At 37.0% G+C, this 25,652-nt stretch overlaps 2 protein-coding genes across 5 annotated transcripts in view; one reads left to right on the top strand and one right to left on the bottom strand.

The window, feature by feature from the left end:
- Window positions 1–17,092, bottom strand: LOC129359216 (pannexin-1-like). 2 transcript variants are annotated; one of them, XM_055028683.1, is made up of 9 exons: window positions 16,965–17,092; window positions 9,731–9,763; window positions 8,566–8,765; window positions 8,035–8,150; window positions 6,329–6,516; window positions 4,946–5,224; window positions 3,474–3,696; window positions 1,758–1,998; window positions 1–1,331 (listed from the first exon to the last, which is right to left on the bottom strand). In XM_055028683.1, the coding sequence occupies exons 3-9, from the start codon at window positions 8,744–8,746 to the stop codon at window positions 1,249–1,251; spliced, it is 1,311 nt and encodes a 436-aa protein (XP_054884658.1). In that variant the 5' UTR covers window positions 8,747–8,765; window positions 9,731–9,763; window positions 16,965–17,092; the 3' UTR covers window positions 1–1,248. The 2 variants fall into 2 exon arrangements, with proteins under 2 accessions (XP_054884658.1, XP_054884656.1); XM_055028681.1 differs by lacking the exon at window positions 16,965–17,092 and adding an exon at window positions 10,171–10,326.
- rsf1a (remodeling and spacing factor 1a) overlaps window positions 12,061–25,652 on the top strand; it is a 21,091-nt gene continuing 7,499 nt past the window's right edge. Inside the window, exons 1-15 of one of the 3 annotated variants that reach the window (XM_055028677.1) lie at window positions 12,061–12,318; window positions 15,014–15,105; window positions 16,004–16,096; window positions 16,935–17,283; window positions 18,069–18,167; window positions 18,851–19,729; window positions 20,373–20,697; window positions 20,780–20,978; window positions 21,395–21,607; window positions 22,556–22,660; window positions 23,026–23,105; window positions 23,800–23,848; window positions 24,274–24,404; window positions 24,474–24,538; window positions 25,455–25,629. In XM_055028677.1, the coding sequence (XP_054884652.1) occupies window positions 12,165–12,318; window positions 15,014–15,105; window positions 16,004–16,096; window positions 16,935–17,283; window positions 18,069–18,167; window positions 18,851–19,729; window positions 20,373–20,697; window positions 20,780–20,978; window positions 21,395–21,607; window positions 22,556–22,660; window positions 23,026–23,105; window positions 23,800–23,848; window positions 24,274–24,404; window positions 24,474–24,538; window positions 25,455–25,629 (3,008 nt within the window). In that variant the 5' untranslated portion in view covers window positions 12,061–12,164. The remainder of the gene's footprint in view (window positions 12,319–15,013; window positions 15,106–16,003; window positions 16,097–16,934; window positions 17,284–18,068; window positions 18,168–18,850; window positions 19,730–20,372; window positions 20,698–20,779; window positions 20,979–21,394; window positions 21,608–22,555; window positions 22,661–23,025; window positions 23,106–23,799; window positions 23,849–24,273; window positions 24,405–24,473; window positions 24,539–25,454; window positions 25,630–25,652) is intronic. The other 2 variants (XM_055028679.1, XM_055028678.1) reach the window with 2 other exon arrangements.

Raw genomic sequence — 25,652 nt, forward strand, 5'->3', positions numbered from 1 at the left:
CAAAAGTTCACCTGTAAGAACAGGATTCAATCTTTATTCATCACAAAATAAAAACAAACTTTTGCTTTAATTCTACAAAACGCTACAAGTACAAAAACACTGTCGACATCACCACAAGAACATTTTTCAATAAAAACGTCATCAAGAACACTGGATATTAAAGCCATTTCATGAGCAAAACGGACTCAATATAAAGTAAAATCAGAAGTCAGATGTTTGTTCCTGAGTCAACAAAATTAAAAGAGATAAAAATGAACACACCGTACCTTGTTAAATATCTCCCCCTAATACAAAAGCATCATGCAGCTGTATCTCTAAAATGATAAAATAAAATTTGAGAAAACTACCCACCACTTCAGCAGGAAAAATTAACGTAGAGATTCAAATTAATTCTTTTGAAAGTCATGAGCATAAAAACCTGTGAAAAAAGTGTAAACAAACCACGTTGTGCAATTTTTATTTTAAAGCATCCTGAAATGTGATCGACCATCTCATGAAAACAAGTAAACAAAGATGCATCATGCATGTTTTTTTTTTCTTTCTGTTTTTGTACCGTTTAACAGAAAATCCAGTGAGCAGATTTTACATTCAGTTTCTCCACAGGGGAAATTTGTAACACCGGCTTCAGAGGTGAGATGATGCAATCGAAGCCCCAAGTTTGAAACGAGAGATTAAATCTGCAGCACAGATTCAAACAATAACTCGAATGAAGTCTGAATAATGATCATATTCAGGCGCACCAGCTGTCCTCACAAAAGGAGTCTGTAAACTGTTCAGCTTGGACTGAGATGATTTAATTTTAAGCAACATTCTGCAGCTCTGCTGTCAGTGCAGCCCCTCCGACGTCGGCTCGATCAAGGGGAAAAGCTGGAGTCACTTTATGGTTTTGTAGTGATTTCTTTCTCTTTTTTTTTTTTTAACCCACCACATCTGGAATATACGGAAGAGGATTAGGGCCACTGAAAAACAAAAGAATTCTGACTTTTTTCTCAGAATTCTGATTTCCGAAATTAAAGTCAGAAGTGTTTTATTTTTTTCCCAGTGGCTCTAATCCTCTTCTGTAGAAATACAACCAAAAGTTTAAGAAAATAAACAGCAAAATTCTGAAATAAAAGCAAAGCAAGTCCTTTTTTGTTCGCTTCAGTTTCAAGTTTTTTCAAGAATGAAAGAAAAAAAAAAGTTATGTTGGAGAATCCAGACATTCAGACCGACTTTGTGGATCCATCATGAGTAGAGAGCTCCAGCCAATCACATCACTCGCTGACGAAGAGTCCTGCCCTCTGCGGTTTTGCTCCCTGTCTCGTCGATTCCTGGCAGCAATGGATGGAGCTCTGAACAAAAAAAATCAACATGATCAAGTCGAAATGATCCATATTCCTCACTACTTTAGCCTGGTTGCATATTTGTTAATTAGACATCTTTTATCTATTGTTATAATGCCTTTAAAATATTGATCACACATTGATAATAAAGCAATAAAGCAATCTCATATTATCATCTGTTCAATTTGATCTATAAATTGTTTGTATTTTAAGAAATGCATAAAATGGAGATTGTTCTAAATTCAACATCGAAAGACAGAAATTAGGTTAAAACCTCTGTGATTTTCGGAGTAAACTGTTTACAAAAATCTAATCTAAACACTTTTGGATTATAATTGATCAACTATTTGCTAAAACTGATTTTATAGCAGCGGACGGATAAAGACTTCCAGTATTCTCATGTCCTAAACTTGGCAGGTATGATCCAGCGCTCACCTTGCATCTCCGTTTCTGTCTTGGTGTCGTTCGGACGGCTGACGTTGTTCTTTGCAGGTTTGTCGTCATTGGCGACGGGTCCTGATCCCGAAGCCAAACCGCCGTCCGATTTGGCTTCAGGTTCCGGGGCCTTCTTCGCATCCACAGTGTCCATCTTCACCAGGCAGAGCGTCTGCAGCAGCCCCACGGTGTCAAAGTTTTCTCCGGCGCACTCGCCTCGCTTCTTCAACATCTCCAACACCTGCAGATGGAAAACAGACGAGTTACAAAAGACGACAAAGTTTTAATTAATGAGCAGTTCATACAAGTCGACGCTAATAATTATTGATTAGTTGTTTTTTGTTTTAAATATCTGAAATATGGGCCAACTAGTGACATAACCGTTCTTGCTTTATCCATAAGTTTCCTCTCAAGCTGTTTTCTCCTGTCACTCCACCTTAATCTTTTTTATTTTTCAGCAGTAATAAGGCACAGTGACTCCGGCTTCGTCCAACAGTCCAGAAACACGACTGTTAGGTTAATTAGTCTCTCTAAATTCTCCCTGTGTGTGTGTGTGTGTGTGTGTGTGTGTGTGTGCGTGGTTGTTTGCCCTGTATGTCTCTGTGTTGCCCTGCGGCAGACTAGTGACCTGTCCAGGTTGACCCCGCCTCTCGCCCGGAACGTTAGCTGGAGATAAACACCAGCACCTCCAGACCCCATGAGGGACGAGGGTGTCAGAAAATGGATGGATGGATTGATGAGTCACAGTGGCAAAACTTGAAACTGCTGCTGTGCAAGTAGGCAGGTTGTTGCTAGGTAACCAAATAGTGAGGGATTCCGCCTCTGCCTACATTCCCCAGAATGCAGTGCGGTTCTGGATCAAGGTTCATCGAGGAATTATTATCAACAGATTGACTTTGTTTATCACAATATATGTGGAGTTGATTCCCACTGTTTTCTTCAAATCAAATAAAGAGGTTGTCAAAAGATTGTGGTGCAAAAATGTTAATTTCTGCTGCCATTGTGTTAAAGGTAATAAATGTTTCCAGAGGTCATGAAAGGTCAATCAGCCCCCCACCCTTTTATAAAAACCAAAATAAAGTAATATCTTCTAATGGAAGGGAATACAGTCGAAATTTTTGCTGCACAAATGTAGCAGAGTTGAATCAAACACCAATTTTGTTTTCATTTTGTAAATGTGGGTGGCTACTTGACCTTTGAGCTAAATTTTTAATTTTTATTTTTAAAGTGATAGTGGAACAAAAGACCTGTCACAATATAAAAATTTTGCTGAATGATAAATTGTCCCAGAAACAATTATAATAATAATATTGTATTATTATTGAATAGTATTATTGATAACACTACAGGAATGACAGTTACTGGAAAATATTTTAAATAAAAAAATACAACTGAAATCATAAATGAAATTATAATACATCTGTAGATAAAACTGCTGTTTAGATAATATTAAATCATAATTTTATTTATCAAGGGATTATTTTATTGTGGCAGATTTAGTGGCACAAATGACGATCGCAGCAGATAAACACCAATTTCTTTTGATTTCAGGGACGTTTTCACTGTTACTGATATAATATTCAGTCTTAGTTTATTAAATAATTTGTCAATACAACACAGATACCACTTTATCTAGAAATCCGGAGCTAAAAATGTAAAATAGCTTTAGAGTTTCCATCTAGTGTCCTCTCTAATCTGTACAGGAAGAAAACACACCTTCATGTACTTGTATGACTTCAGCTCGCTAAGGTTCTCCTCCAGGAAGAGCAGGTACAGAGAGAGGTCGTCCCATTGGCCGCCGGGAGTGGGCAGGACGCTCACGGTGGGAAGCGACTGGTAGGTCTCCAGGAAGAGGGCGTATCCCTGGCAGAAGAGCGGGCGGAGGCTGGCGTAGATCACCACCGGGATCAGAGCGATGAACATGGCCAGGTTGACAGCACTGGACACAAACAATGAAGAGACAGAGAGAGCGGAAGGTAGGTTATAAACTTGCCGAGGCCCCTGCCAGTTCCCAAACTTTTACGCTTCATTTGCGTTTTTATATTTCAAAATGGAACCGCACAAAGTACATTTATTATCCCACACAGGTCTCTGTTTGGACCGTTTCTCTCTCCGGTTCTAGCTTTTCAATGCCCTCGCCGCCATCTTTTTTCTTCTTAGTTTTATTGGAGGTATGGAGTGCGGTTTGTGATCTAATTTATAATATCTATATCTTTATATATCTACATAAATATCAGTGATGTGTGGTCGGGGGAGGTCTATTGATAACATTTGGAGTTTCTTCAAGCTCAAGATCTGAGGGTGGGATGCAGTTCGTAACAAAACTGCAGCTCTGGGAAGGTTTTCTGACATCCTGCAAAGACATTCAAGCAGAAACTTTCCACAAACTCACAAGTTCAATGGATGCAAGAATTGTTCAGGTGATATCAAAGAAGGGGTCCTATGTTAACATGTAACTTGGTCTGTTAACGTGTTTTGATTGAAATAGCTTTTGATTTTGATGTGACCACTTAATGCTGCACATTCAAAGAATGACCATTTTCAATTCTATATAATTCAAAAAATGTTTAGAAAATCTGCTGTGTTTGAGTTTTTTATTTTTGAAAAACATACTGTTCTCTTGGGGAGCTGCGTTCAGTAAAACTTGATTTATGCTGTAATAGTTTATGACTTGAAAATTATACTGCCCATCATTTGCATTGACCATTTAAGAAAATCTCAGAAAATATCACTTGCATAATAATTTGGAAAACGGTGTACATTTATAAATCTGATTAAGTTAGTGCCTCACCAGGTATGAACTGATAAATATTAATCCATTTGTTTATCTGTCTATATACGCACATTCACAACATTTACACCTACTACATATAATCAAATTCTATGAAACAATTTAATTTTCTTTAAAATTGAATAACTACTTGAATATCTTTATCTATGGCTCTGCTTAAGGAAGGCCAGTGGCGCCCTCTTCTGAATGGAGGCCAAACTACAATACTGAAACTAAACAAAAATGATCAGTTAATTGATTTGGACTAATAAACCATTAATTGACACAATTAATTAAAATAACTAATGTCCGTTTAGAAGTATTTTTAGTGTTGTAGTTTAGCCGCCGTCCAGCAGGGGGTACTGCTAGTCACCTTTAAGCGCAGCTGTCTGCATCCCTGCAGCAGATGCAAAGTTACCTGAGCAGAGAGAAGACTCCCACGGCGATGAGTTTACACTGAACCTTCTCTGGGATGCTGGTGTCGTTAACGAGAAGGCCGACCCGCAGCAGGCAGCTGAACTCGTCTGTGATGGAGGCCAGGTGGAGGTAGTAGCCCAGGTAGAGGCAGGCACAGAGCAGCGTGACCAGAGTCAGGCCGCGGCACAGCAGGTAGTAGGACAGCAGCACCCGGGAGCAGCGCTTGGTCATCAGGAACTTCTCCACCAGCGGGTAGTTGAAGCAACCCTCTGTGGGATCGCTGGCCAGAGAGCAGGGAAAAGTTTAAATAAATTGTTTACGCTGAGAATTACAGCGGCGTATTAGGACGTTGTAGATAAACAAAAAAGTAACACATTTCCACAATAAAAAAAAAAAAAGAAATTTAGAGATTAGGCTCAGAAATGTCCAGAAAATAAAAATCGACTATAGGACATTTTCTGTTTCAAAAGTCGAAATTGTTCGACTTTTGAAATTTCCATATTTTTCTGAGTTTACTGTTCAGCAATTTTTCCCCTTTTCTAACTCAGAAATGTTCTTGTTTCTAGAAAATTTTGGGTGGAAATTTACTCCTCATTAATCTAGAATGGCCCTAGTACACTGATGTAAAAAAAAAAAAAACTATTTTATTGTTGTCCTCTGCAGATCATTAACATTTATTACCTTATCTTAAACTCTCACTCACTTCTAAACAATATAATAAATATTTAGTTTTAGTGAATCACTCCTTGTCTGTGGAAGATAAAGTCACAAATTTTAACTTACAGCAGCTTAAACCTGGCAGGTCTTGCAAGATTTGAGAACTACAAAAATGATGTAGCTTAAAGAATATAACAAGAATATAACAAGTTATAAACACAGTCAATAATATTAATTAAATATTATAAAAACATTAAATATTTATCCTTCAGCAAATCTTTTCATTAAAAAAATGGGAAAAATGTCTTGTTATGAATGAAATAATCTTTCAGTGGAATTAGTTTTTTTCCTCAGTATTAAGGAGTTATTTACTTAAACCAAACTCTTCCATCTTTCTAAAAAGTTATTTGCAAGTTAGTTTTGTCTTATTTGCAAATGTATTAAGATAATTAAAGAATAAACTAGACCAAAAATACCTATTTTTTCAGAGTATATGTTGAGCAACCATTGATCAAGACACAGCCTTCCTCTGTCAGAGTTTATCTTCCTTTTTAATGCTTTTCAAACGGCAGGCATTTGGGGTTTTTTGCACACATTTTCCAAACTGTTGCTTTGTCTAATAATAAAATGGTGCTATTTATTATGATTCCTCTTTTGTCCAAGAGTTAGAAGTAAAAATGTGAGAAGCTTCAGCTGCACCAATGTTTTGTGTGATCCCTCAGCGTACCTGTCTGAGGTGCGCAGTCCGGAGGTCGTCAAGCGTTTGGCCAGAGTGACAGCGCGGTTGTAGCACCGATCCAGCTCCTCCATGATGAAGGCAAGGTCCGACTGCAGGAGCGGCGCTGCGGAAAACCTCCAGAACAAGGCGGGGGAGTACATCAGCACCGCCACCAGCAGCAGGATGTAGGGGAAGAACTGGAGAGACGGGGTGAGGAGGAACGGTTAATGGTGACCGGCTTCGGTCGAGCAGAAAGTTTAACCCACAGATAACACAACCTGATGTGGAGGGGACAGAGAATGACCTAAACAGGTAACTATCAACAGTTGTATTCGGTCGAATGTCCACTAAAAAATGTCATGTTTTAGTTTAATTTGAAGCAGCTCGATAACACGTGCTTATCATACAATCCTGAATATTATCACCAAAATGTTACGTTTCCTGCTAATGAATGCACTGGGGCTGAAACATTCGTCGGATTAATTGATAATTAAAATAATCGGGAATTAATTTCGATCGATTAATCATTAACTGCAGCATACAGACTCAATAAAAGGCCATTTGCGGATGGAACAACACACTCAAAGGAGTAATGAAACCAAAACTGTGTGAAACCAACAGCCTCCGTTCTACTCCTACACCACGAATCACTCTACCCTCTCCTGATGTTTAAAAGGAAGAAAATTAAATACTGAAGAAATAAACTCCAAACATAAAGCAGTGAGATTAAAGTTCAAACCAGTTACAAAAAAAAGTTTACAGTATGAGTAAAATGTAAAACATTACAAAAACATGTTCAGCCTGAACTTGTTTTTATATAAATATAAATTCCTCATGATGCCAGTAAGAACAAACAGGAATGTGAATACACCCCGTCTTAATGCATGTCATTAGAAACCTTTCTGACACACCCGTGAATTATTTTAGTACAACAAAAGCAGAATAAGTCACTGCTTTCAGATGGACAAATTATACAACCTGGTGTGAGATCTTATAGTTCTAGTAAAATATCAATATTTTACTCAAATATCACCCCGTTCCTGCACAACTTTTAGCTGTGATGGTTTTGTTCTTGTTCTTATCTGCTTTTAGTTTAATTTAACTAACGAAACTGTATTTTTTTTTAAAATGAAAAAGATTCTCTGTATAACTGCATAAATGCCATATTTTTAAAATGTTCCAAGTAACAATAAATTTTTTCGAAAGAAAAAAAAAATTAATACAATTTGAAATGTTTTTCATTTTGAAAACCAAAAACCCTCAATGTTTTTATTTGAATTGGAGAATGTTGGAGAACAAAATATTACCTAGTGTTTTGGTTTAGTTTTTAGTGCAAACGTCTCATTATGCTTGAAAAAAGACGAAACTAACTGAAGAGTAACATTTTAGTCAGAAATAGGAGGTTGTTTCATGTCATTAATCATTAACCATTACTCCTTGTGAAGACATTTTTTGGCCCCCAGGAAGGAAATTGTTTTTGGTTTAATAGTTAGGTCTGTGTTTAGAGTAAAGGTTAAGGTAAAGGTTAGGTATGTGATGGTTAGGTGTAGAATAAAAATCTAAGGCTAGAAATCACTGGAAGTCATTGTGAAGTCCCCACAAGTGATGATGAAAACACTTCTGGGATGTGTGTGTGTGTGTGTGTGTGTGTGTGTGTGTGTGTGTGTGTGTGTGTGTGTGTGTGTGTGTGTGTGTGTGTGTGTGTGTGTGTTTACCTTGTGCAGCCCCAGAACCAGAGTGTATTTGTGAACAGCCGCCCAGCAGTACGAATCCACATAACCTGCCTGCTTCCAGGAGAAGTTGGTGGGAGAAAAACAACTTATCTGAGTACCTGAAATGAAAAACAAAGTATTAACTGCTTCACTAATAGTTGCTTAAAAATAAGAAAGAACAGAGTGAAGTGGTAAAAACTGTGGATGAGAGTTAAAATTACACCAGTTAGCAGTATTTTAAAACAAATCAATATGTACCGATATGAAACACTTATATCATGATATGTTTGCAGCCATATCAACATTATCAACACCAATATATTAGTAAATATGTACCATTTTGTGCCTAAACAAAATCCTAAAACTCAAAATGTTTATTTTTTTTAACTGTTTGCTAAAAGTAAAATGCGATAGACACAATTTGTTCCCATTTCTTCAGCTAAATCTAAGACAGATCAGCTGATGATTCTTCATTTTGCCCGGCTAGAAGCAGATAATCTGGATTTTTACTGGATTAGCTCTGGTCTGACTCACCAACTGAGACCTCCTGAGCAAAGGCCAGGGAGATGAAGAGGAGGGGCAGCCCCACAGCCACACAGGTCACCATCTTGTCCGCGACCAGCTCCGTTCGGATGTTCTGGTACCGAGCCTGGTTTGGCTCCTTCAGCCGAAAGTCGCTGAACACATACTCTGTAGCAACATGAGCGATGGCCATCTCTCCTCTCTGGACTTATCTGCACACAAAACGTCCGATTTGTCACGACCCAGCCGGCTGAACTAATTCCCTCTGGATTTACAATGAAAAAACACAAAATCATGACCAAGTATTTCTGTTCTAGATTCTAATGCACATATCTTAGTATGCTTGAAATAGGACAAAACTTACAAGCAACTTTTTAGCTTTTCCTAAGTAAGTAATTCCTTCATATTGATGAATATAAAGGAAAAAAATGTTTGTCGCACTGGGAGATTATTTTACTTATGGAAAAAAAATGTAGTGCTAAAAATTTATTTGCCAGTTATTAAATTATTCATCAATATTTAGGAATTATATATTTAAAATAAGCTCCTATAACTTGCTGAAAAGTTTCTTGTAAATTGGTTTTCTCTTATTTAAAGTGCACTAAGATATTCAAACTAGAAACATATCAAAAATACTTGGCAAGATTTTGTATTTTTGCATTAAATTCTCTTATATCAGTAGTTAGATAACATGTTAGATAATCAGCAGGTGGAGCATATCAACATTTTGTAAAATTCTATGTTTGTTTTCTTAAAGCTTACACATCGTTCATAAAATGTTTACACTTTGGGATCAGATGTCTGACTGGGTCTGACTAATAAAGCCACACTAGCCAGTTTCTCACCACAATATTCCTAAAGTTTGGTCTGAATTGGGCAAAAATAAAAGACGTCCTGTGTTTGTTTTAAAAAGATACAGTTTCAAAACTACCAAAAAAATGTTTATACGTTTAATGTGGCATTTAATTTTTATGGGTTTCATTCCTGGACCTGTTTTCTGTGATAACTGGCCTCAGACAGGCAGAAGGTGATAAATGAATGGATTGTTTAAGCACTATAACTAATTGACAGTTCTCACCAGACATTTATAAATCCATATAAAAATGTGTGAGGGAAATAACAGTTATGTACTTCCATTTTCTCCTTTAAAATATGTTTAACAGGTGTATTTTCTCACCTGCAGCAGTCAGAAGAAAAGGAGGTAGGGGTCCTACAAGAAAAAAAAAAAAAAAATTTAGTCCCAAGAGTGGCAAGTGGTTTCCCTCAATAATATTCCAGTTAAGCAATTTAATGGGGTTAAGTGGTGAAACATGAGTCCAGGCTAAAAACAACCCGTGACTGAAGCATCAACAGCCTGCTTTGTTTACATGCAATATCTTTGGTAAGAAGCACATTTAAAAAATACATGTAAAATTTTACTTCTATATATATATATATATATATATATATATATATATATATATATATATATATATATATATATATATATATATACTTATAAAAATAACATTTTAAGACAAAGGCCTGGTTTAGACGTTGGAACTATACTCACTAATCCAATGTCATATAACTTTGTGATTTTAAAAAAGAAATTAGAAAAAAAAAACAACAACTTACCAATACTGAGTGTCTTATGTAAAGATTAAAGAATCATTGTTGTGGTTTTCAGAAGCCGGTCGCTTCAAAAAGTTAGATTTAGCTTGGTCTGTTTTCCAGGTCAGAGCAATGTAGCAGCGCGGCGCGTCTCAGAAAAGAACAACAATAACTTTCGAAACCACAGTCTTCCTGTAAGGCTGCGAACTCCTTCCGCCAGTCTTATACGGCAGTTGCGTTCACGGACACACCAAAAATATCGTTTTGACGTCACCGTGACGCGTTTACAGCAACTCGGTCATTTATAATGTGAGCTATAAATTATAAAATAATTGTTTTTTCTTTTGCAAAAGAGAAAAATAAAGAAATATTTAATTGATTGATTAATAATAATAAATAACTTTTAGGGTAGTTATAATAACTAGAAAAGCTGCAGAGGAAAGCCTCAAATTAATTCCTTCAAATTCAAATCAAGTCAAAGTTTATTTACATAGCGCTTTCACGACATCCTCTCTGGCCAAAGTGCTTTACAACAATCACGGCCTCACAGGTAGGCAAATGATAAAACAAAGAATAAAATTACGTTTGGTAAAAAATAATAAGACAATCATAAAATCGGCGGAAAATACCATAATACTGATGATAATAAACATATGAATAAAAACCAAGACAAGCTAAGTTTCAGCAGCAATGATTTCCTATAAACTCGAATCAGTGAATTACTAATATCCACCTTTTTAAAAATAATTTAACTCGGTAATCATAATTAGTTGGTAGTTAAAGCAAAAATTTCAATTCTTTTCTCTGTATTTCTATTTCTTTTTTTTCTTTCGAAAATTTCTATTTCTTACAGTCCCTAAATGTAGCATACTGTTAGTCAGTGACTGCCTTCCCATAAAACATGCCAACATCTGGCTTTATAGAGTTTAACTGGAAATATTTTGTAAATGGATTTTCATGCGCCGTCCACACGTACAACAGGATGTAGAGAGAATCTGTGAACATGTGGGGCCACTAAGTGTAAATATGTGGAAATATCTGAAGAATGAAAACCAAAACCATTATGTTGTTGATGTTAGTCGCGATGAATTCTGGGCATTTCTCGCTGTGCCCTCTGTGGTCCTCCCAAACTTCTCTGAGCCACAATCAAGTTGGAAAAAAATCACCACGCTTTCCCCGGAAGTTTCAAAGTTGGATTTCGAAATAAAGCTCCAAAAAGTACCTCTGATTTGTTATGATTAGTTCAAGAAAAATACAAAAAAAGGAATGTTGTTTATAGTTTCAAACTAGGTCAACATTATTAACAAAGCTTAAAATTTATGAAATAATTGTGGTTTTAATTTGAAATCAACCAAACATATGTATTTTTGTGTAAGAAAATAAAGAATCAACAATTAATCATTGGATATATTTTCTTATGACAAAATATTCTAAATTATAATAAAAAGAAAAAACAATTCATCCAGTGTCAAGTTTGTCCTGATCTGCACACCAGTTTTACAGTAAAGTTGTTCAGGTTACGCTTCCTTTCCTATCATAGCTGCTTTGTTTTAATCTATTTGTGTTGTCCTTATTATGGTTCGGAAATTGTGTTTTTGGTTTTGTATCAATGTTGTTGGATTAGTTCGTTTTGTTAAAAATATTTTATCTCGACAGTTTGCACTTTTTCAAAACAAAAAAGGTCAAAATAACAACCCCAATAGCAAAACTAAATCAATGCCTTGTTTTGAATGATCCAATTTTTTCATTTCATGCCTTTTTTTCTATCACACTTACTTGATCTTTATTCATTTTGATTTGCTACTTTATGTATCTTCTTAAATATTATTAAATATCATTTAATTTTAGCCACCTATTGTCGGGTGTTATTTTGAAAGTACATTCCGGAAGTTTCTCTGATTTCCGTTGTTTAGTTTTACACCGGTAGATCCTCCATTGCCTTTCCATTCATTTCATTCGCGCACAGTCGCATCCGAGTGGCGAACCCTCCCCTCACATTTCTCTCTCCGCCTGGAAAGATGGCTGCTCCGGCGGTGGCGAGAAGCTCCGGCCCGCCGCTTTGCCCGAGCTTCGCGGAGGTATGTTCGTTCCTGGAGCGCTACGGAGCAGCGTTGGACCTCCCCGAGCTGACTTTCCCGCAGATGGAGAGGTATCTGCGTGACACGACGGCAGGTGAGCGCTCGGTAGCGGTTGGCAAAAAGAAGTGGTGGGAAGCTGCGACACTGGAAGCCGAAGGGGCCAGTACCACCACTGGTACCTTCATCATCGTGATGTTGTTGGACTCCGTTGGAAAATGTGGTTTTGTCTCGACAGAGCAGCGTCACCGCCGGGTCTTTAGCGTTCAACGGGCCGTTATTTTACCAGGCACGGCCCGGGTCGAAGCCAGTTTTCCAGGGCAGTCTGACAGTTTTACCCCGAGTTTTGTGAGGTGTCGTTCAGGTTAAACTTTGGGGGGAAACGGGCACACTAGGGAGCACAACATGTGGCGCCATGTTTTTCTCGGTCCATTTAGCGAGGAGCGGTGGGTAATGTTGTCAGAGCCGACAGATTGATCTATTAAAGTTGGACTGGGAGCCATGATGCAGCTCCGCCGAGTGACCACACACGGCCAACCGGTTAGCTCCGGAGCCTTGTCAGGTGTAATTTTTCACCGGCCTTGTCTCGCAGGCAGTTGAACCACATGAAAACAACCGTTCCCGGTGTGTTGCGCGGCAACTGCTCACCACGGTCGGCATTTTATTGTGGCTGTCAGACCCCAAAGAGCCATGTTCGTTCGGAACATTGGATGTTATTTTCTGGAAGAGGGGTAAAGTGGCAGTCAATTTGCGCCTGCGCACTAGCCTCTGGCTAGCAAGCTAGCTGGATTTCTCTCGAATATTTGTAAAATGCGTTTTTAGAGGTTTGTAGTTGTTTTTTCAACACCATAGTTAGTTAGAAAGTCCTTATTCAGATTCACACATACATGTGGATGTTCGCCCTAATAGTTTTGGCCCTCAATCTAAGCTAATAAACTGAGAAATTAGACTACGGGTTAGCGTGTCATTAGAGAAATCTGGAATTTCCTGACATTTTAAATGTTCCGTGACATCCTCACAACAGACCACCCATAGAAGCCTTTTAATTTTATCTTGTTTAATTTTGTTTTTAAGGAACGTGTTATTATTACTGTCAAAGTAAGAATAGTAGATATGTGTATAATAACATTAATCTAAAGACGATAATACAAATATTTATCCTAAAGAAATCTCAAAATGAAGTACCTACACAACAAAATATGCGATAATAATTTAGTATAACCTGTAATAAGCCAATCCAAAAGCATAAAATAGCTTCACAAATGTACATGATGTTAATTTTTCCTTATTTTATTTTTCAGAATTGAAAATATTTATATTTTGGACGCCTGAAAACCGAAGTCATAATCTTACACGCATTCTTATCCAGTAAAGTTGATTCAGATTCTGATGCATTCTAACCATTAAAGTGATAATTACGTAAAACAGTGATTCTAAAACATTTCAAATTAAGGACTACATCACTAAACAACGAGCTTTTTAAGTCACCAGACTGTCAAGATGTGACAGAGCGATTGTTTTGTCGTTTTGTCACAAAAGATTGAAACAACAACAACAAACCTTTTACCCATTAATAAACCAGGAGCTCACCTGAAGTCAAATTCATTGTTAGCTTCTGTAATAAATAGTGTATTAGCACTTCTGGCAGCTTGTATTTCCGTATATCTCCACACAATAAATGCATAGATAGTTTTTATATGCAAATATGTTTGTTTAGTAATTTAATGGGTACAAGTTTCCTCTTTAGAGTTGGATGAAAAGAAGCTTCAATAGCCACCAGCATTTAATGTCAGATCTCTGTGTCTTGGTTGATGTTTTATTGGGGGGTGTAAAAATCCTCCATTCTTTTGTTAAGGCATTTTATCTCTAAATCACAATTATTTTGAGTAATATAAGTTGTCAAAACTTGCTTACGAACCCTAAAATCATTTTGAGTGCAATTGAAAGCAGGTAAAGTACCAGTGGAGTTTCTTGAAAACATTGGATATAAAGTAACAAATCCTGTCCTTGTTAGATGTAGCAGTAGACACGGAGCAACACATTAATCTAGGATTTTGATAACCTTGAGTTAAAATAACATGGCTTAATGGCATTTAAAACACATGCTGAAAAATTCCATTATTGAAACGTAGAAGAAAGTGTAAACTGATTTATTCTGTTTATATTCATGTTTTATAGTAGTTTCATTGTTAAAAGTAATCCTCAGGTGTTTATTAACTAGTAGAAATATAGCAAACTGATTAATATCTGGTTAGTTAGTCTGGTATCTGCTCAGGATTGTCTGCAGTTTGTCTCGTTAAAGAGAAGCCACTTAAAGCTTACTAACTCTAAAGTGATAAGTGGTTTCCACATCAAATCATTTTATTAATCTAGTGCCAAACAACAATAAATATGATCTTTTCAAGACAATCAAATTGAATTAAAATACAGAAATATGAAGGTAGATGAATTCAGTCTCATGAAAATATAAAAATTTAGATTGCGTTCTTTACAATTTGACTAGTTATAAATCATTGCAATCAAATTCTGTCAATTGCTTTAAGATCTAACTTATAACACCAAAGCAACAGCTTGGAGACGCAGAGTTTTCAGCAATCTCTGGTTCTGTGCAAGTTTTTGGTAACAGTGGAAAGAAACAACTCTATTTTAACTTATACTTGCCTCAAATCCTATCCTTATATTTTGTAATATTCATTCAGAAAAAGAAAAAAAAAGTTTTATTTGCTCTTAGCAGACGTTTTTTCATATTCAGTAGATTTTAAACAGTTTCTTTTCTTGTGTTTGCTTTGCAGTTCCCAAGCCGTTGGTGGAACTCCATGTGAAGCTGCTCAGAAAGCTGGGGAGGTCCGTGACCACAGACCGCTGGGAAAAATACCTGGCTAAGGTGGGAAGATCGAGCATGTGTTTTCATTTAACTCTTGTTTTTTGATGTCACCAGACAGTTTGTGTTAACTGTGTGGGAATCACTGCAAAAAATACTCTTCTCAAAACCAGATAAAACACATAGAAAACAAGATGTACTTTGTATCAGGAGTGCAACTCACAATTATTTTAGTAATCAAATATTCTGGCGATTAATCAGATAAAAACTTAAACTTAAAATGACAAGCAAACAATTTATTTATAAAACGAGTTAATAAATATACTATTGCCTGAAATACAATAACAGCATTTGTTTAGTGAATGCTTGACCATTTGGAGCAAAAGTTGCAACTGCAGCAACATGTGAAGAACTCTTTCTGCTTGACTTAACATCAATGCAGTTTTTTGGATGATCTTATTAATGAGTGGATTGGAAAAGGTGAGATAGGAGATATCTTTATTTTTTACAGAATTTGAACGAGGTGAAATTAAAATTCTGCCTTTTGAGGAGTTTTGGGTAAAAAATATATTCAAAGAAGTTTTTGTTTTTCTTAAATGGAAAATATATATATTTTTTAATAGTTCTGGTCTAATTACTGCTCTGAAAATGTTCAGAGAAAATGCCTTTTTCAGTCTATTTACTTCAGTTAACTATTAATTTATTACTAAATTAGTTGACAATTATTTCAATAACCGATTAATCACGTTCAATCCGATTAATTGCCTCAGCTCTACTTTTTATTAATATTGAGGAATTGCTCACTTTAAAGAAGTTCCTGTATCTTCCTGAAAAGCTACTTGTAATTTGTCTTATTTCAAGAGGATCGAGATATTTATTTACACTATAAAGTAGACTAAAATACTTGGTGAGATTTTGTGATTCAGTTCAGACACGACTAACATGTTGTTGTGTTGTTTAGGTTTGCCAGGAGCTGAACAACACCTGGGCCTGGGAGCTGGAGCAGAATGGTTACCAGGAGATGTCGATGGAGTGCAAGTCAAGCATCCTCAAGGTGATATGTTTTAAAAGTCATTTAAAGTAGATTATATTAGTTATCGATTATCGTATTTTTCGGACTATAAATCGCTACTTTTTCCCCACCTTTGCACCATGCGGCTTATAGCCTGGTGCAGGTTACATATGGATGTTTGAGGGTTTGTTTGGGTTTTTTAAAATTTAGGTACAGCTAACAGTAAGGTGCGCTCTGCAGTCTGGAAAGTACGGTAATCAGTCAATTATCTTGATAATTAATCGATTAATCGGCTAGAACAAATTGCCACATTCTGCTGATTTTTCATTTAGATCCTTTATTTTAATTTTTTATGCATTAAAAGATTAAAATAAACAACTCAATTTGTTTCTTAAATAAGAAAATCAGTGTTTTATAGCCTAAAATGCAATAATGTAGCATTTTTAGTAAATGATTAATCATTTGCTGCAGAGTATACCTCTGCTGTGAAAAAAAATGTGAAAACTAAACATCAATACAGTGTTGATTATTTTTTAGATTATCTGATTAGTAATTGCATAAAAAAGGAGATTTTATTATTTTTTTACAGAATTTGAACCAAGTTAAGCTAAAACTACGAGAGGATTTCTGGGTCGAACATATTTTTTTCATCTTAATTGCAAAATTAACTTATTGTTTGTGCAGTTTTGGTTTAATATCTGGGTGTTTTTTCTGCAAATTGCTTTCTTTTGATTGTACCCTTCTGTTAATGATTAAGCATTTACTAAATTAATTGAGTATTTGAAAAGTCAATTGATCACAATTAATCTTTTAAGTCCTTCTTTCAAGTCTCAAGTATATGCAGTTAAATATTTACTGTAACCTGCATTTCATTCCTTAGTATCTGTGTGAGTGTCAGTTTGACGACAACCTGAAGTTCAAGATGGTGGTCAACGACGAGGACCCCGAGAAGATGCGTCTGCAGCCCGTCGGTCGGGACCAGCAGGGACTGATGTACTGGCTCCAGCTGGACCAGGAGCAAAACATCCGGCTCTACACGGAGGAGCAGGACGATCTGGACGGATCCACCTGGAAGTGCATCGTCCGGACCCGGAACGACCTGGCCGAAGCTCTGGAGCTGCTGAAGGCTCAGATTGAGTCCGATAGGAGTCAGGATCAGGACCAAAACCAGAACCATCCTGGATCCAGGAGCGCCAGCCCTGCAGAAAGAGACATGGGGAAATCAGAGAGTAACTATCCAGACAGTGTCTCTGTTATTTAAAGTTTCACATAAAAAGTGGAAAAAATGCTATAAAAATGTCGTTTAATTGTAAGTAAACAGTTTAATAGTTTAGCTGTTATGTTTAATCATCTATCAAAAAAAGTAAATTGGATTACAGTTCAAATTGATAAACACTCATTATATTAGGGCACCAACTAACAATTATTTCACTAATCAAGCATTTTATTGATTATTCTCTTGATTAATTGGATTTTAAAAAAACTGTCACATTCACAAGATTTTTAACCACTTAATCCTATTTTATACAATATTAAAAAGGCAAATTAACAAGTAATTCAACTCTAAAATAAGAAAAAGAGTTGTCTGCAACAGCAGCGTTTTTGTTTGTGATCATTTGTATCAAAAGATGCACCTGTAGATGAACAATATGAAAAACTCTTTGACTTAACATCAACACAGTGTAGAGATGATCGGTTGACAATATTTTTCAGTTTATCAATTAATTGGCTAACAAAAGATGCTCAATAAAAGATTTAGCTTTATGCCATATATTTACAGACAAATGAATTTAGCTTTTTATGGTAATCTTAAATGTAAATATTTTTGTACAGTTTTGGCTGCAAAAAGGGAAATGCTCTTTTTTTGAGTGTATATTTCAGTTAATGATTAATCAGTTTAATAAATTAGTCGGTGATTAATTAATCACCTGATTAATTTTACTAGATTGTATTAAAATGTCTTAAATCGGATTCAGGTTATGTAATTTTGTATTTTCTGGTTTGGGATCCACAGCAAATGAAGACGATGGAATCAACAGCGTCAAAGTCCCCAAAGCTTCAGAGGAAGAAAATGACAACAAGACGACCAACCCAGTGACAGAAAAGATGCAAAGTGAGCTTTTAATTTTTATTGCTTATGAATAACATTGGGTTGTCTTGTCAAAAATCACATTTTAACTGTAAATTTAGAGTCAGTAACACTAAATGTAGAGACAGTATTTTGCATAATTTAACTCCATCTATCTAAAGAACAAAATTCTTCCACCAAAATGAATCTAATTAGCTTCTAGTTTCTTGACTGAAAAGGCATTCCCGCAGCATGACACTGGCACCACCATGTCTTATTATTGTGTCATTAGGAGGATGTAGAGGCAGCATTTAGCATAATTTCGCTCCACGTAAAGAAAGAAATCTAATAGGCTTTTATTTTCAGCTTTAAAAAAATGTTCCCCACAGCATTATGCTGCCACTACCATGTCTTACCATATAGAAGGTGTCATTAGCAAGATGAAGAGACAGAATTTTACTTAATTTTGCTTCATTTATTCAAAATATTCCAATTAGCTAACAGCATCCCCACAACATTATACTATCTAAAGAACTCTAATAGTCAGACTAATATGCTCCTTAATTGAATTTTCAGTTCAGCTTAATGCCTCTTTTATGTGTTCACAGGTTGAAATACAGTAACTTGGTCAATTTTGAAAAACTTAAATGATGTGAATACTTTCTCAAGGCACAGTGTCGAGATGTTTCTCTGTGAGTGACAGTTCACTCCTGTTTACTGTTCTGCAGTAGTAAAGGAAGAAGAGGTAAAGCAGGAAAACACTGAACCCAAGACGGAGGAGAAGACGGCTGCCTTCGATAACCGCGTCAGCACCATCACCGCCGTCAAATCTGAGCCCAGAGATGCAGACGGACCTAAAAACGCCGTGTCCGTCCTCATCGCGCCCAGCGCCGCTCTAATGAAGCTGAATAAGGAAGATGAAGCGGAGAGGGCCGCCGTCCGGAGCAACCAGCAGGCGAAAATACCACTGAAGAAGAGGGACCTGAAGCTGGCTGGATGCTTCCAGACCAACCACCTGAACAACGCCAGCAGCAGCAGCATCATCGTCTGCAACCCCTCTGTGATCAACAGCAAGGACTGTCGGGGGAGAGACGGGAAGCCGATCAACTCGTTAGAACTGCAAGGAAGCCCAGCGTCCTGTCTGCAGCAAGTCATCCCCTCCATTCAGGAGCTGACCAATGGGAGAGCGCCTCACCCGCCTCCCAGAGACGGGCATAACGGCGTCATCGGCCAGGTCGGAGTCATCGGTCACGTCGGCGTCATCCGCAGCCCATCTGAGCTCCACAGAGCTCCGGAGGAAAACGGGCCGAAGTCGGAACCAAGTGGCGTGAAGGCTGGAGAGGAAGTGAGCCGGCAGTCAGTTCTGGTTAGGAAGGGGCCACCTGAGCAAGACGCCACCGCCGCCGCCACACTTCCTGCTCATCCAGTCCCACCGCTAACAAACCAGAAGCCGGATCTTACAGAGAGAAAAGGAGAAACTGTTGGTTTCTCGTCTCAGATGACGGTAAATCAGAACAACAAGACGCCAGAGAAAATGGACCTGGCTGACCAAATCGGCCAACAGGAGGAAAACCGAAAAGTCAAAGAGGAACCTGGAATAAACTCAGGTAGGGCTACAGCTAACGATTATTTATTTATTTCAAACTGACAAAAAGTTAAAACAGGAAAAGAAAAACAAAACAAATTATTCACTTATTGACGTGATTTTACATGTCAGGCTACATACTATCACAACATTTTCAACAAGTGACACTTTCAACAAGAATGTAAAATATATATTTTTTATCAAAGTTAAAATATTTCATGTGTAATTTATTGCTGAGCAAGTGAAAATAAAAATAAAAAAATTATAAGTTTCAGGTTAGAAAAACAACATGACTCCTGAATATTTTAAACTTTGTGATTCTGACTCATTTTGCAAAAAGTTTTTGCACCACTGAAATAAACAAGTAATTAAATTCCTCTTTTTAAATAAAATGTAAACATTTTATTGCCAAAAATACCATAATATAGCTTTTCTTTATTGAATTACACCAAATGAAGCTGAAACTATACTACATAGTAATGTGTTTTATTTAAATGCAACATAGATAAGTTGTGGTTTAATTACTGCTCTGAATATGTTGGTTTTTTTAGCAAATGGCTCTTTTTGTGTCTCTATGCTCCAATTAGCGATTAATTGATTACTAAATGAGTTGACGATTATTTCTATAATCAATTAATCACAATTCATTTGATTAATCATTTCAGCATTAATCTCAGGAGCGTCTGGAAAAGGAGACTCTGAACCTCAAAAAGCAGAAAAGCTGAATAAGATAATCCAGCAGGAACAAGGGGTGAATGGCGGGCTGGTCAGCGTCGTCAAACTTAAGAAGATCGGGTTTGTTTCGGAACAGAAGAGGGTTCCACTGGAAGAAGCGTCTTCCGAACTCCAGAAAGAAGGAATCCGCCTGAAGATCAAGATTCCACCGCACCGGAGAAACAAGTTACGGAGAAAAGAAGGAAAGGAGGAGATGAAAACCCGAGAGGGGCAGAAGGAAGGGAGGCCGCTGAGGAGATCTGCAAGGATCTGCAGGTAGGATAAAATCACGAAGAAGTCAAAATCTCCTGCTGGTTGTCACTAAACATCCCTCATATATGCACCTTTTTTCTTGAAGATCATCTGCTTTGCCAAACTGCAGGCCAAGTTCGAAGGCGGCAGAGAGCCAGAGAAAGAAGCCGCAAAAGAAACAGACGGCGCCTGCCAGAACGAGGGATGAAGAAGAGGCGGATGAGGAAGAGGACGATGAGGAGCACAGCTCACCTTCGACAAAGAACCAAAAACACGAACCCACTGGAAAATTTAGCAAGCGAAGGGTAACCCCTCTATTGCAGAAGAAAATTAAATGTACCAATCTTTTGGATACCTTTTGGTTTTCTTTGCTCTGGTGGGCATTTTTCAAAATGGCTGCCATGCTTGTAATGGAGAATGTATGTTTGCACTAAATTTTGCAGTAGTTATTGCCAATAGTGGGGAAACAGTTAAGTTCACTAACCACTAATTTGCTAAATAAGAATCGTAGCTGTGCTAATAATGTACCGATTGCAGTTTTCTGGCCGATACCTGCTTACCTTCCGATTCTGATTTTGGCCGATACCAATATTTTTTCCTCTGAAATTTTGCTCAATATAGCAAGAAAGTTGCTGAATTGGCACCAGCTATTGCTAACGTTAAAAATGGACCCATCATTTAATTGTTGCTTTTTATTCATGTGTCTGTTGCGTCTTTACAGGGTAAACGAAGGCACGGGCGACCACGGTGGACCAATGTTCGCCCCAAGAGACACAAACCAAATGAGGAGGAGGAAGACGAGGAAGGCGGGTGGAAGAAACGAGGAGAGGAGGAGAACGAAGGAGGTGGCTCAGAAGAGGAGTTGAGTAAATCTGAGGAGATTCCCACTGAGGATGCCTGCACTCACTGTGGCCTGCCCAACCACCCCGAACTGGTACAAACTCACACGTTTTTCTTCTCGGGAAATAAGAAATCGACTTACAATTAATTCCTGATTAATGATTTATTAGATTAAAATTAGTTAATCAATGGGACTAATCTCCTCAGAGTTATTAGGCCAAATGTTTATTTTAGGGTAGGCCTGTCACAGTAAACAATAAATCATTAAATCACATGATAAATTAAAACAAGTTCAATAATTTTTATTTGAATTATTTATTGTTTTTCTATCAAAGACTGGATGATAAAGTTTTCAGTCTGGTGTCTTTTTTTAAGGACAATTTTGTGTCCAGAGATATTACAATTCACTTTATTTGTTTTTTCTGTTGTTTTGTTTATTTATTTTGGATATTTAAATGTCTGTTAGAAATGATCGTTTATTGATCATAGCGAATGTGTTCTTGCCTTATGATGTCATGACTATATATCTTGAAAATGGTCTCAAAATAACAATATTATCATTTATTGCAATAACTTCTTGGACAATTTATCGTCCAGCATCTTCTATCTTAAAATAGTTGTTTTAACTTCCACAATGTTGAGAAATATTTGGTTTAAATTCCAGTTTTAACTTTATAACAACTCACATTTATGAGTTTTTAGAACTGAAAGAAAAATCTTAAGACCTCTTCTTGTTGCTAAATCGACTTGGTGAACTTTCATTTCTGAGTTAAAATTATTTAATTGTCTTGCTTTTTAAAGGCAGCAGGTGAATTTTTATTTTCAAGTTGGACCGTTTTACAGTGAAGACGCTGTTACAGGTTAAGACTTCCCATTCGCATAACACGAGCAGAAACTCCTGAGTCAAAAAAATCAAAACATTTGTTTTTAAATTATGAGAAACTTTCCTGTTGGTGCGATCTGCAGGTTTTGTGTTGAGTTTTCTCATCAGTGTGTGTTATTCCAGTGCATTTCTCCATGCATTTGTGTGTTTTTTGCTCAGATCCTGCTGTGTGACTCGTGCGATCGAGGATACCACACCGCCTGTCTGCGGCCGCCGCTCATGCTGATCCCAGATGGAGAATGGTTCTGTCCACCTTGCCAACATGTGAGCTGGAAATATTTACAAATTTTATTTATATGTTTACGGTTCTGATCAGTCAGAAAAATTATAATCTCATACAAATTTTGTGATTCATTTATATTATTTTGTTTAATCTATTACGGGGTCAAATTTCTTTTTATTTTAAGTGTAAGTCATGTTTGATATACAGCATTTTAATAACAACTGAAGGTAACATAATTACTAATTAATATTGTCCCACAGAAATGGAACAATGTGCCTGGAAAACACAATATTTCCCATTTAAAAAGGCTGGTTCTGTTCTGGGGGTTTATCATGAAATCAAAAAAATTGGACTCAGGAGATCGGATGAATTGATCTGTTTGTATCTGTCTGTATTGTTCTTGTAGAAGATGCTGTGTGAGAAACTGGAGGAGCAGCTGCAGAACCTGGACAGCGCTCTGAAGAAGAAAGAACGCGCAGAGCGGCGGTAAACCAACAAAATATGATCGTTTTTTAGCATCTTTATTTATTTGTAAATTGCACTGAAGGAAAAGTTTAGTGTGGCACTTGGATGTAGTTTATGAATTATTTACTCCATCAAATGGAGCTGATCCAGACATGTTTTTTTTTTGTGTGCATATTTTCAATAACAAATGTATATCTTAGATCATTCATTTTAGGCACAAAACATGTATTTTCCACTTTTCTGCTTTCACTTTTATTATCAAAATGAGCAGAGCCACAGCTCTCCAACTTTTTACCCAAAACCAAACTTTATTACACCCAACAATTAAAATGGGCTAAATACAGTTCATTCAATTCTCGCTTTTGTTGCTGGAATAAAATTAATTGATTTCTTGACCAACAAGTTATGAAACTGTTCAACTTTGAGACGCTTCTTCAGACTTTTTAAATTAAAATGCATGTTTATTTGTTCCTGAGCAAGTAAAAAGAAAACAACTTGCTGAAAAAAAATATTTAGCACTGTGTATTATTTTGTTTCTAATGTTACATTTGTGTAGTGTGTTATATAAATTTGAAAAATGGAAATAATTGAGATAAAAAATATATATTTTTGCATTTTTTACTGCAGAAAAATACAAAGATTTTGGTCTTTTGTGCAAAAAGTTTGAACACCGTTGAGAAAAAAAATCAATTCTTAACGTTTTCCTTCGCTCCAGGAGGGAACGGCTGGTTTACGTCGGCATCAGTGTGGAGAACATCATTCCTGTAAGTCCGGTTCTGCCACGTTAAATCTGTACACTGCAAAAATCTCACCAAGTATTTCTTGTGCAGTTCTTGTGCAAATATTTCATTACACGTGAAATAAGACAAACTAACTTAAAAGTAACTTTTCAGCAAGACATTGGAGCTTGTTTTCAGTCAATAATTCCTTAATATTAATGGAAAGTATTAATATTCCACTGCTCTGTTGCCTAGCAAACCCAGCCACGCCCACTTTTACTTTAAATTGTTTTGTTTAAAGTTGAACTTTTAAGTTAGTTTCATCTTGCGACAATATTTGCATTAGAAACTTGACCAGAAATACTTGGTAAGGTTTTGTGTCACTGTCGGGTTCTACCTCTGCACTCCGACACATTGAGAGGATTTTTCTGAAGAGGATTTTGTTTGCAGTCGTTTGTTTTGTTTCTTAGGAGGGAGATGTGGAAGAGGAGGAAGAGGAGGAGGAGGAGGAGGAAGAGAAATCTACCAAGAAAAAAGATCCAAAAAAGACCAAAAACCTGGGGAGGAGATCAACCAGGACCAGGAAACACATCAGCTACAGGTGGGGGCAGGTTCGTTTTGCTTTCTGTGACCCGTAACGACGGAAGGTTAAACTCTGGTTCTGGTGCAGGTTTGATGATTTCGATGACGCCATTGATGAGGCCATAGAGGAGGATATCAGGGATCTCTGCAGTGGTGAGAACCCAATATCTGAGCATTATTTAGTACTTAGACACCCTTTGTCACAACATAACCACAAACCTTGGGTCTGAACTTTGACTAGGCCATTCGAACTCTGCTGTCCTGCTAGAATGTGAGCCCTAGTCTCAAGTTTTTTTTCTGCAGCATTTGTTCTATTTTACCTCAATCATTCCCGTCAATTAGAGCCATTGTATGAAAGAATTAAAAAGTAAAATTACGGGAATAAAGTCGTAATATTGTGGAAGAAAAGTTGTAATGATACAAGAAAAAAGTCGAAATGTGATGAGAATAACGTCATAAAATTACAAGAATAGAGTTTTACAAATTACGAGAATATTCATAAAATTTATTTTTGTAGTTAAGAGTTGATGGCGGATCATTTCCCCAACAAGCAATTTTCCCTTGAGGATCAATAAAGTATATTCTATTCAAAATTATTTAGATTTTCTAATACTCCGTCGTACCCATAGACTCTGACTGACTAACTTATTATACCTGATGAATAAGAGGATGGTTGTGCAGGAGGCTCCACTTCTGCTTTTCAAAGATGTAAGGTTGTATAATTGAGCATCTGTTTTCACATGTAAGTGGAAACATTGAGTTGGGGGCTTCGCCAGTGGCGGCTTATTTGGATTTAAATGAGGTCCAAAAACAATAGAATAGGCAGAAATGAGCAGAATGAACAATAAAGAATAAATTATTTTTGCAAAAACAGTTTTGTGTAGACCACAGCCACATGCTGACCTGCTGAAGGAACCATAATGGGTCATCTTTCCTAATGATGTGACTCTGTGTTGGTCCTTAATATAAAATGCCAATGAAATACTTCAGGTTTGTGGTTGTATTGTGACTGAGTTCTTAATATAGCTAAACTTTGAGTTTCTTTATTTTAACTTTTACTGGGTTTCAGGAGCAGAAACGGGGAAAGAGATCCCCTCCGTTCTGTCCGAGGGCGTGAAGGAGAACCAGCGGCCAATCAGAACCCAGAGCCGCACCGTCAGGAACAAAAAGAGACGGCGGCTGAACGACCTGGAGAGCGACAGCACGGCGATAGAGAGCGAAGAAGAGTTTATGCTCAGCAACAGGTCGCAATCACGGTTTTATCCCT

This window comes from Poeciliopsis prolifica, unplaced genomic scaffold (assembly GCF_027474105.1).
Source record: "Poeciliopsis prolifica strain line A6 unplaced genomic scaffold, Auburn_PproV2 SCAFFOLD004, whole genome shotgun sequence".
Classification (NCBI taxonomy): Eukaryota; Metazoa; Chordata; class Actinopteri; order Cyprinodontiformes; family Poeciliidae; genus Poeciliopsis; species Poeciliopsis prolifica.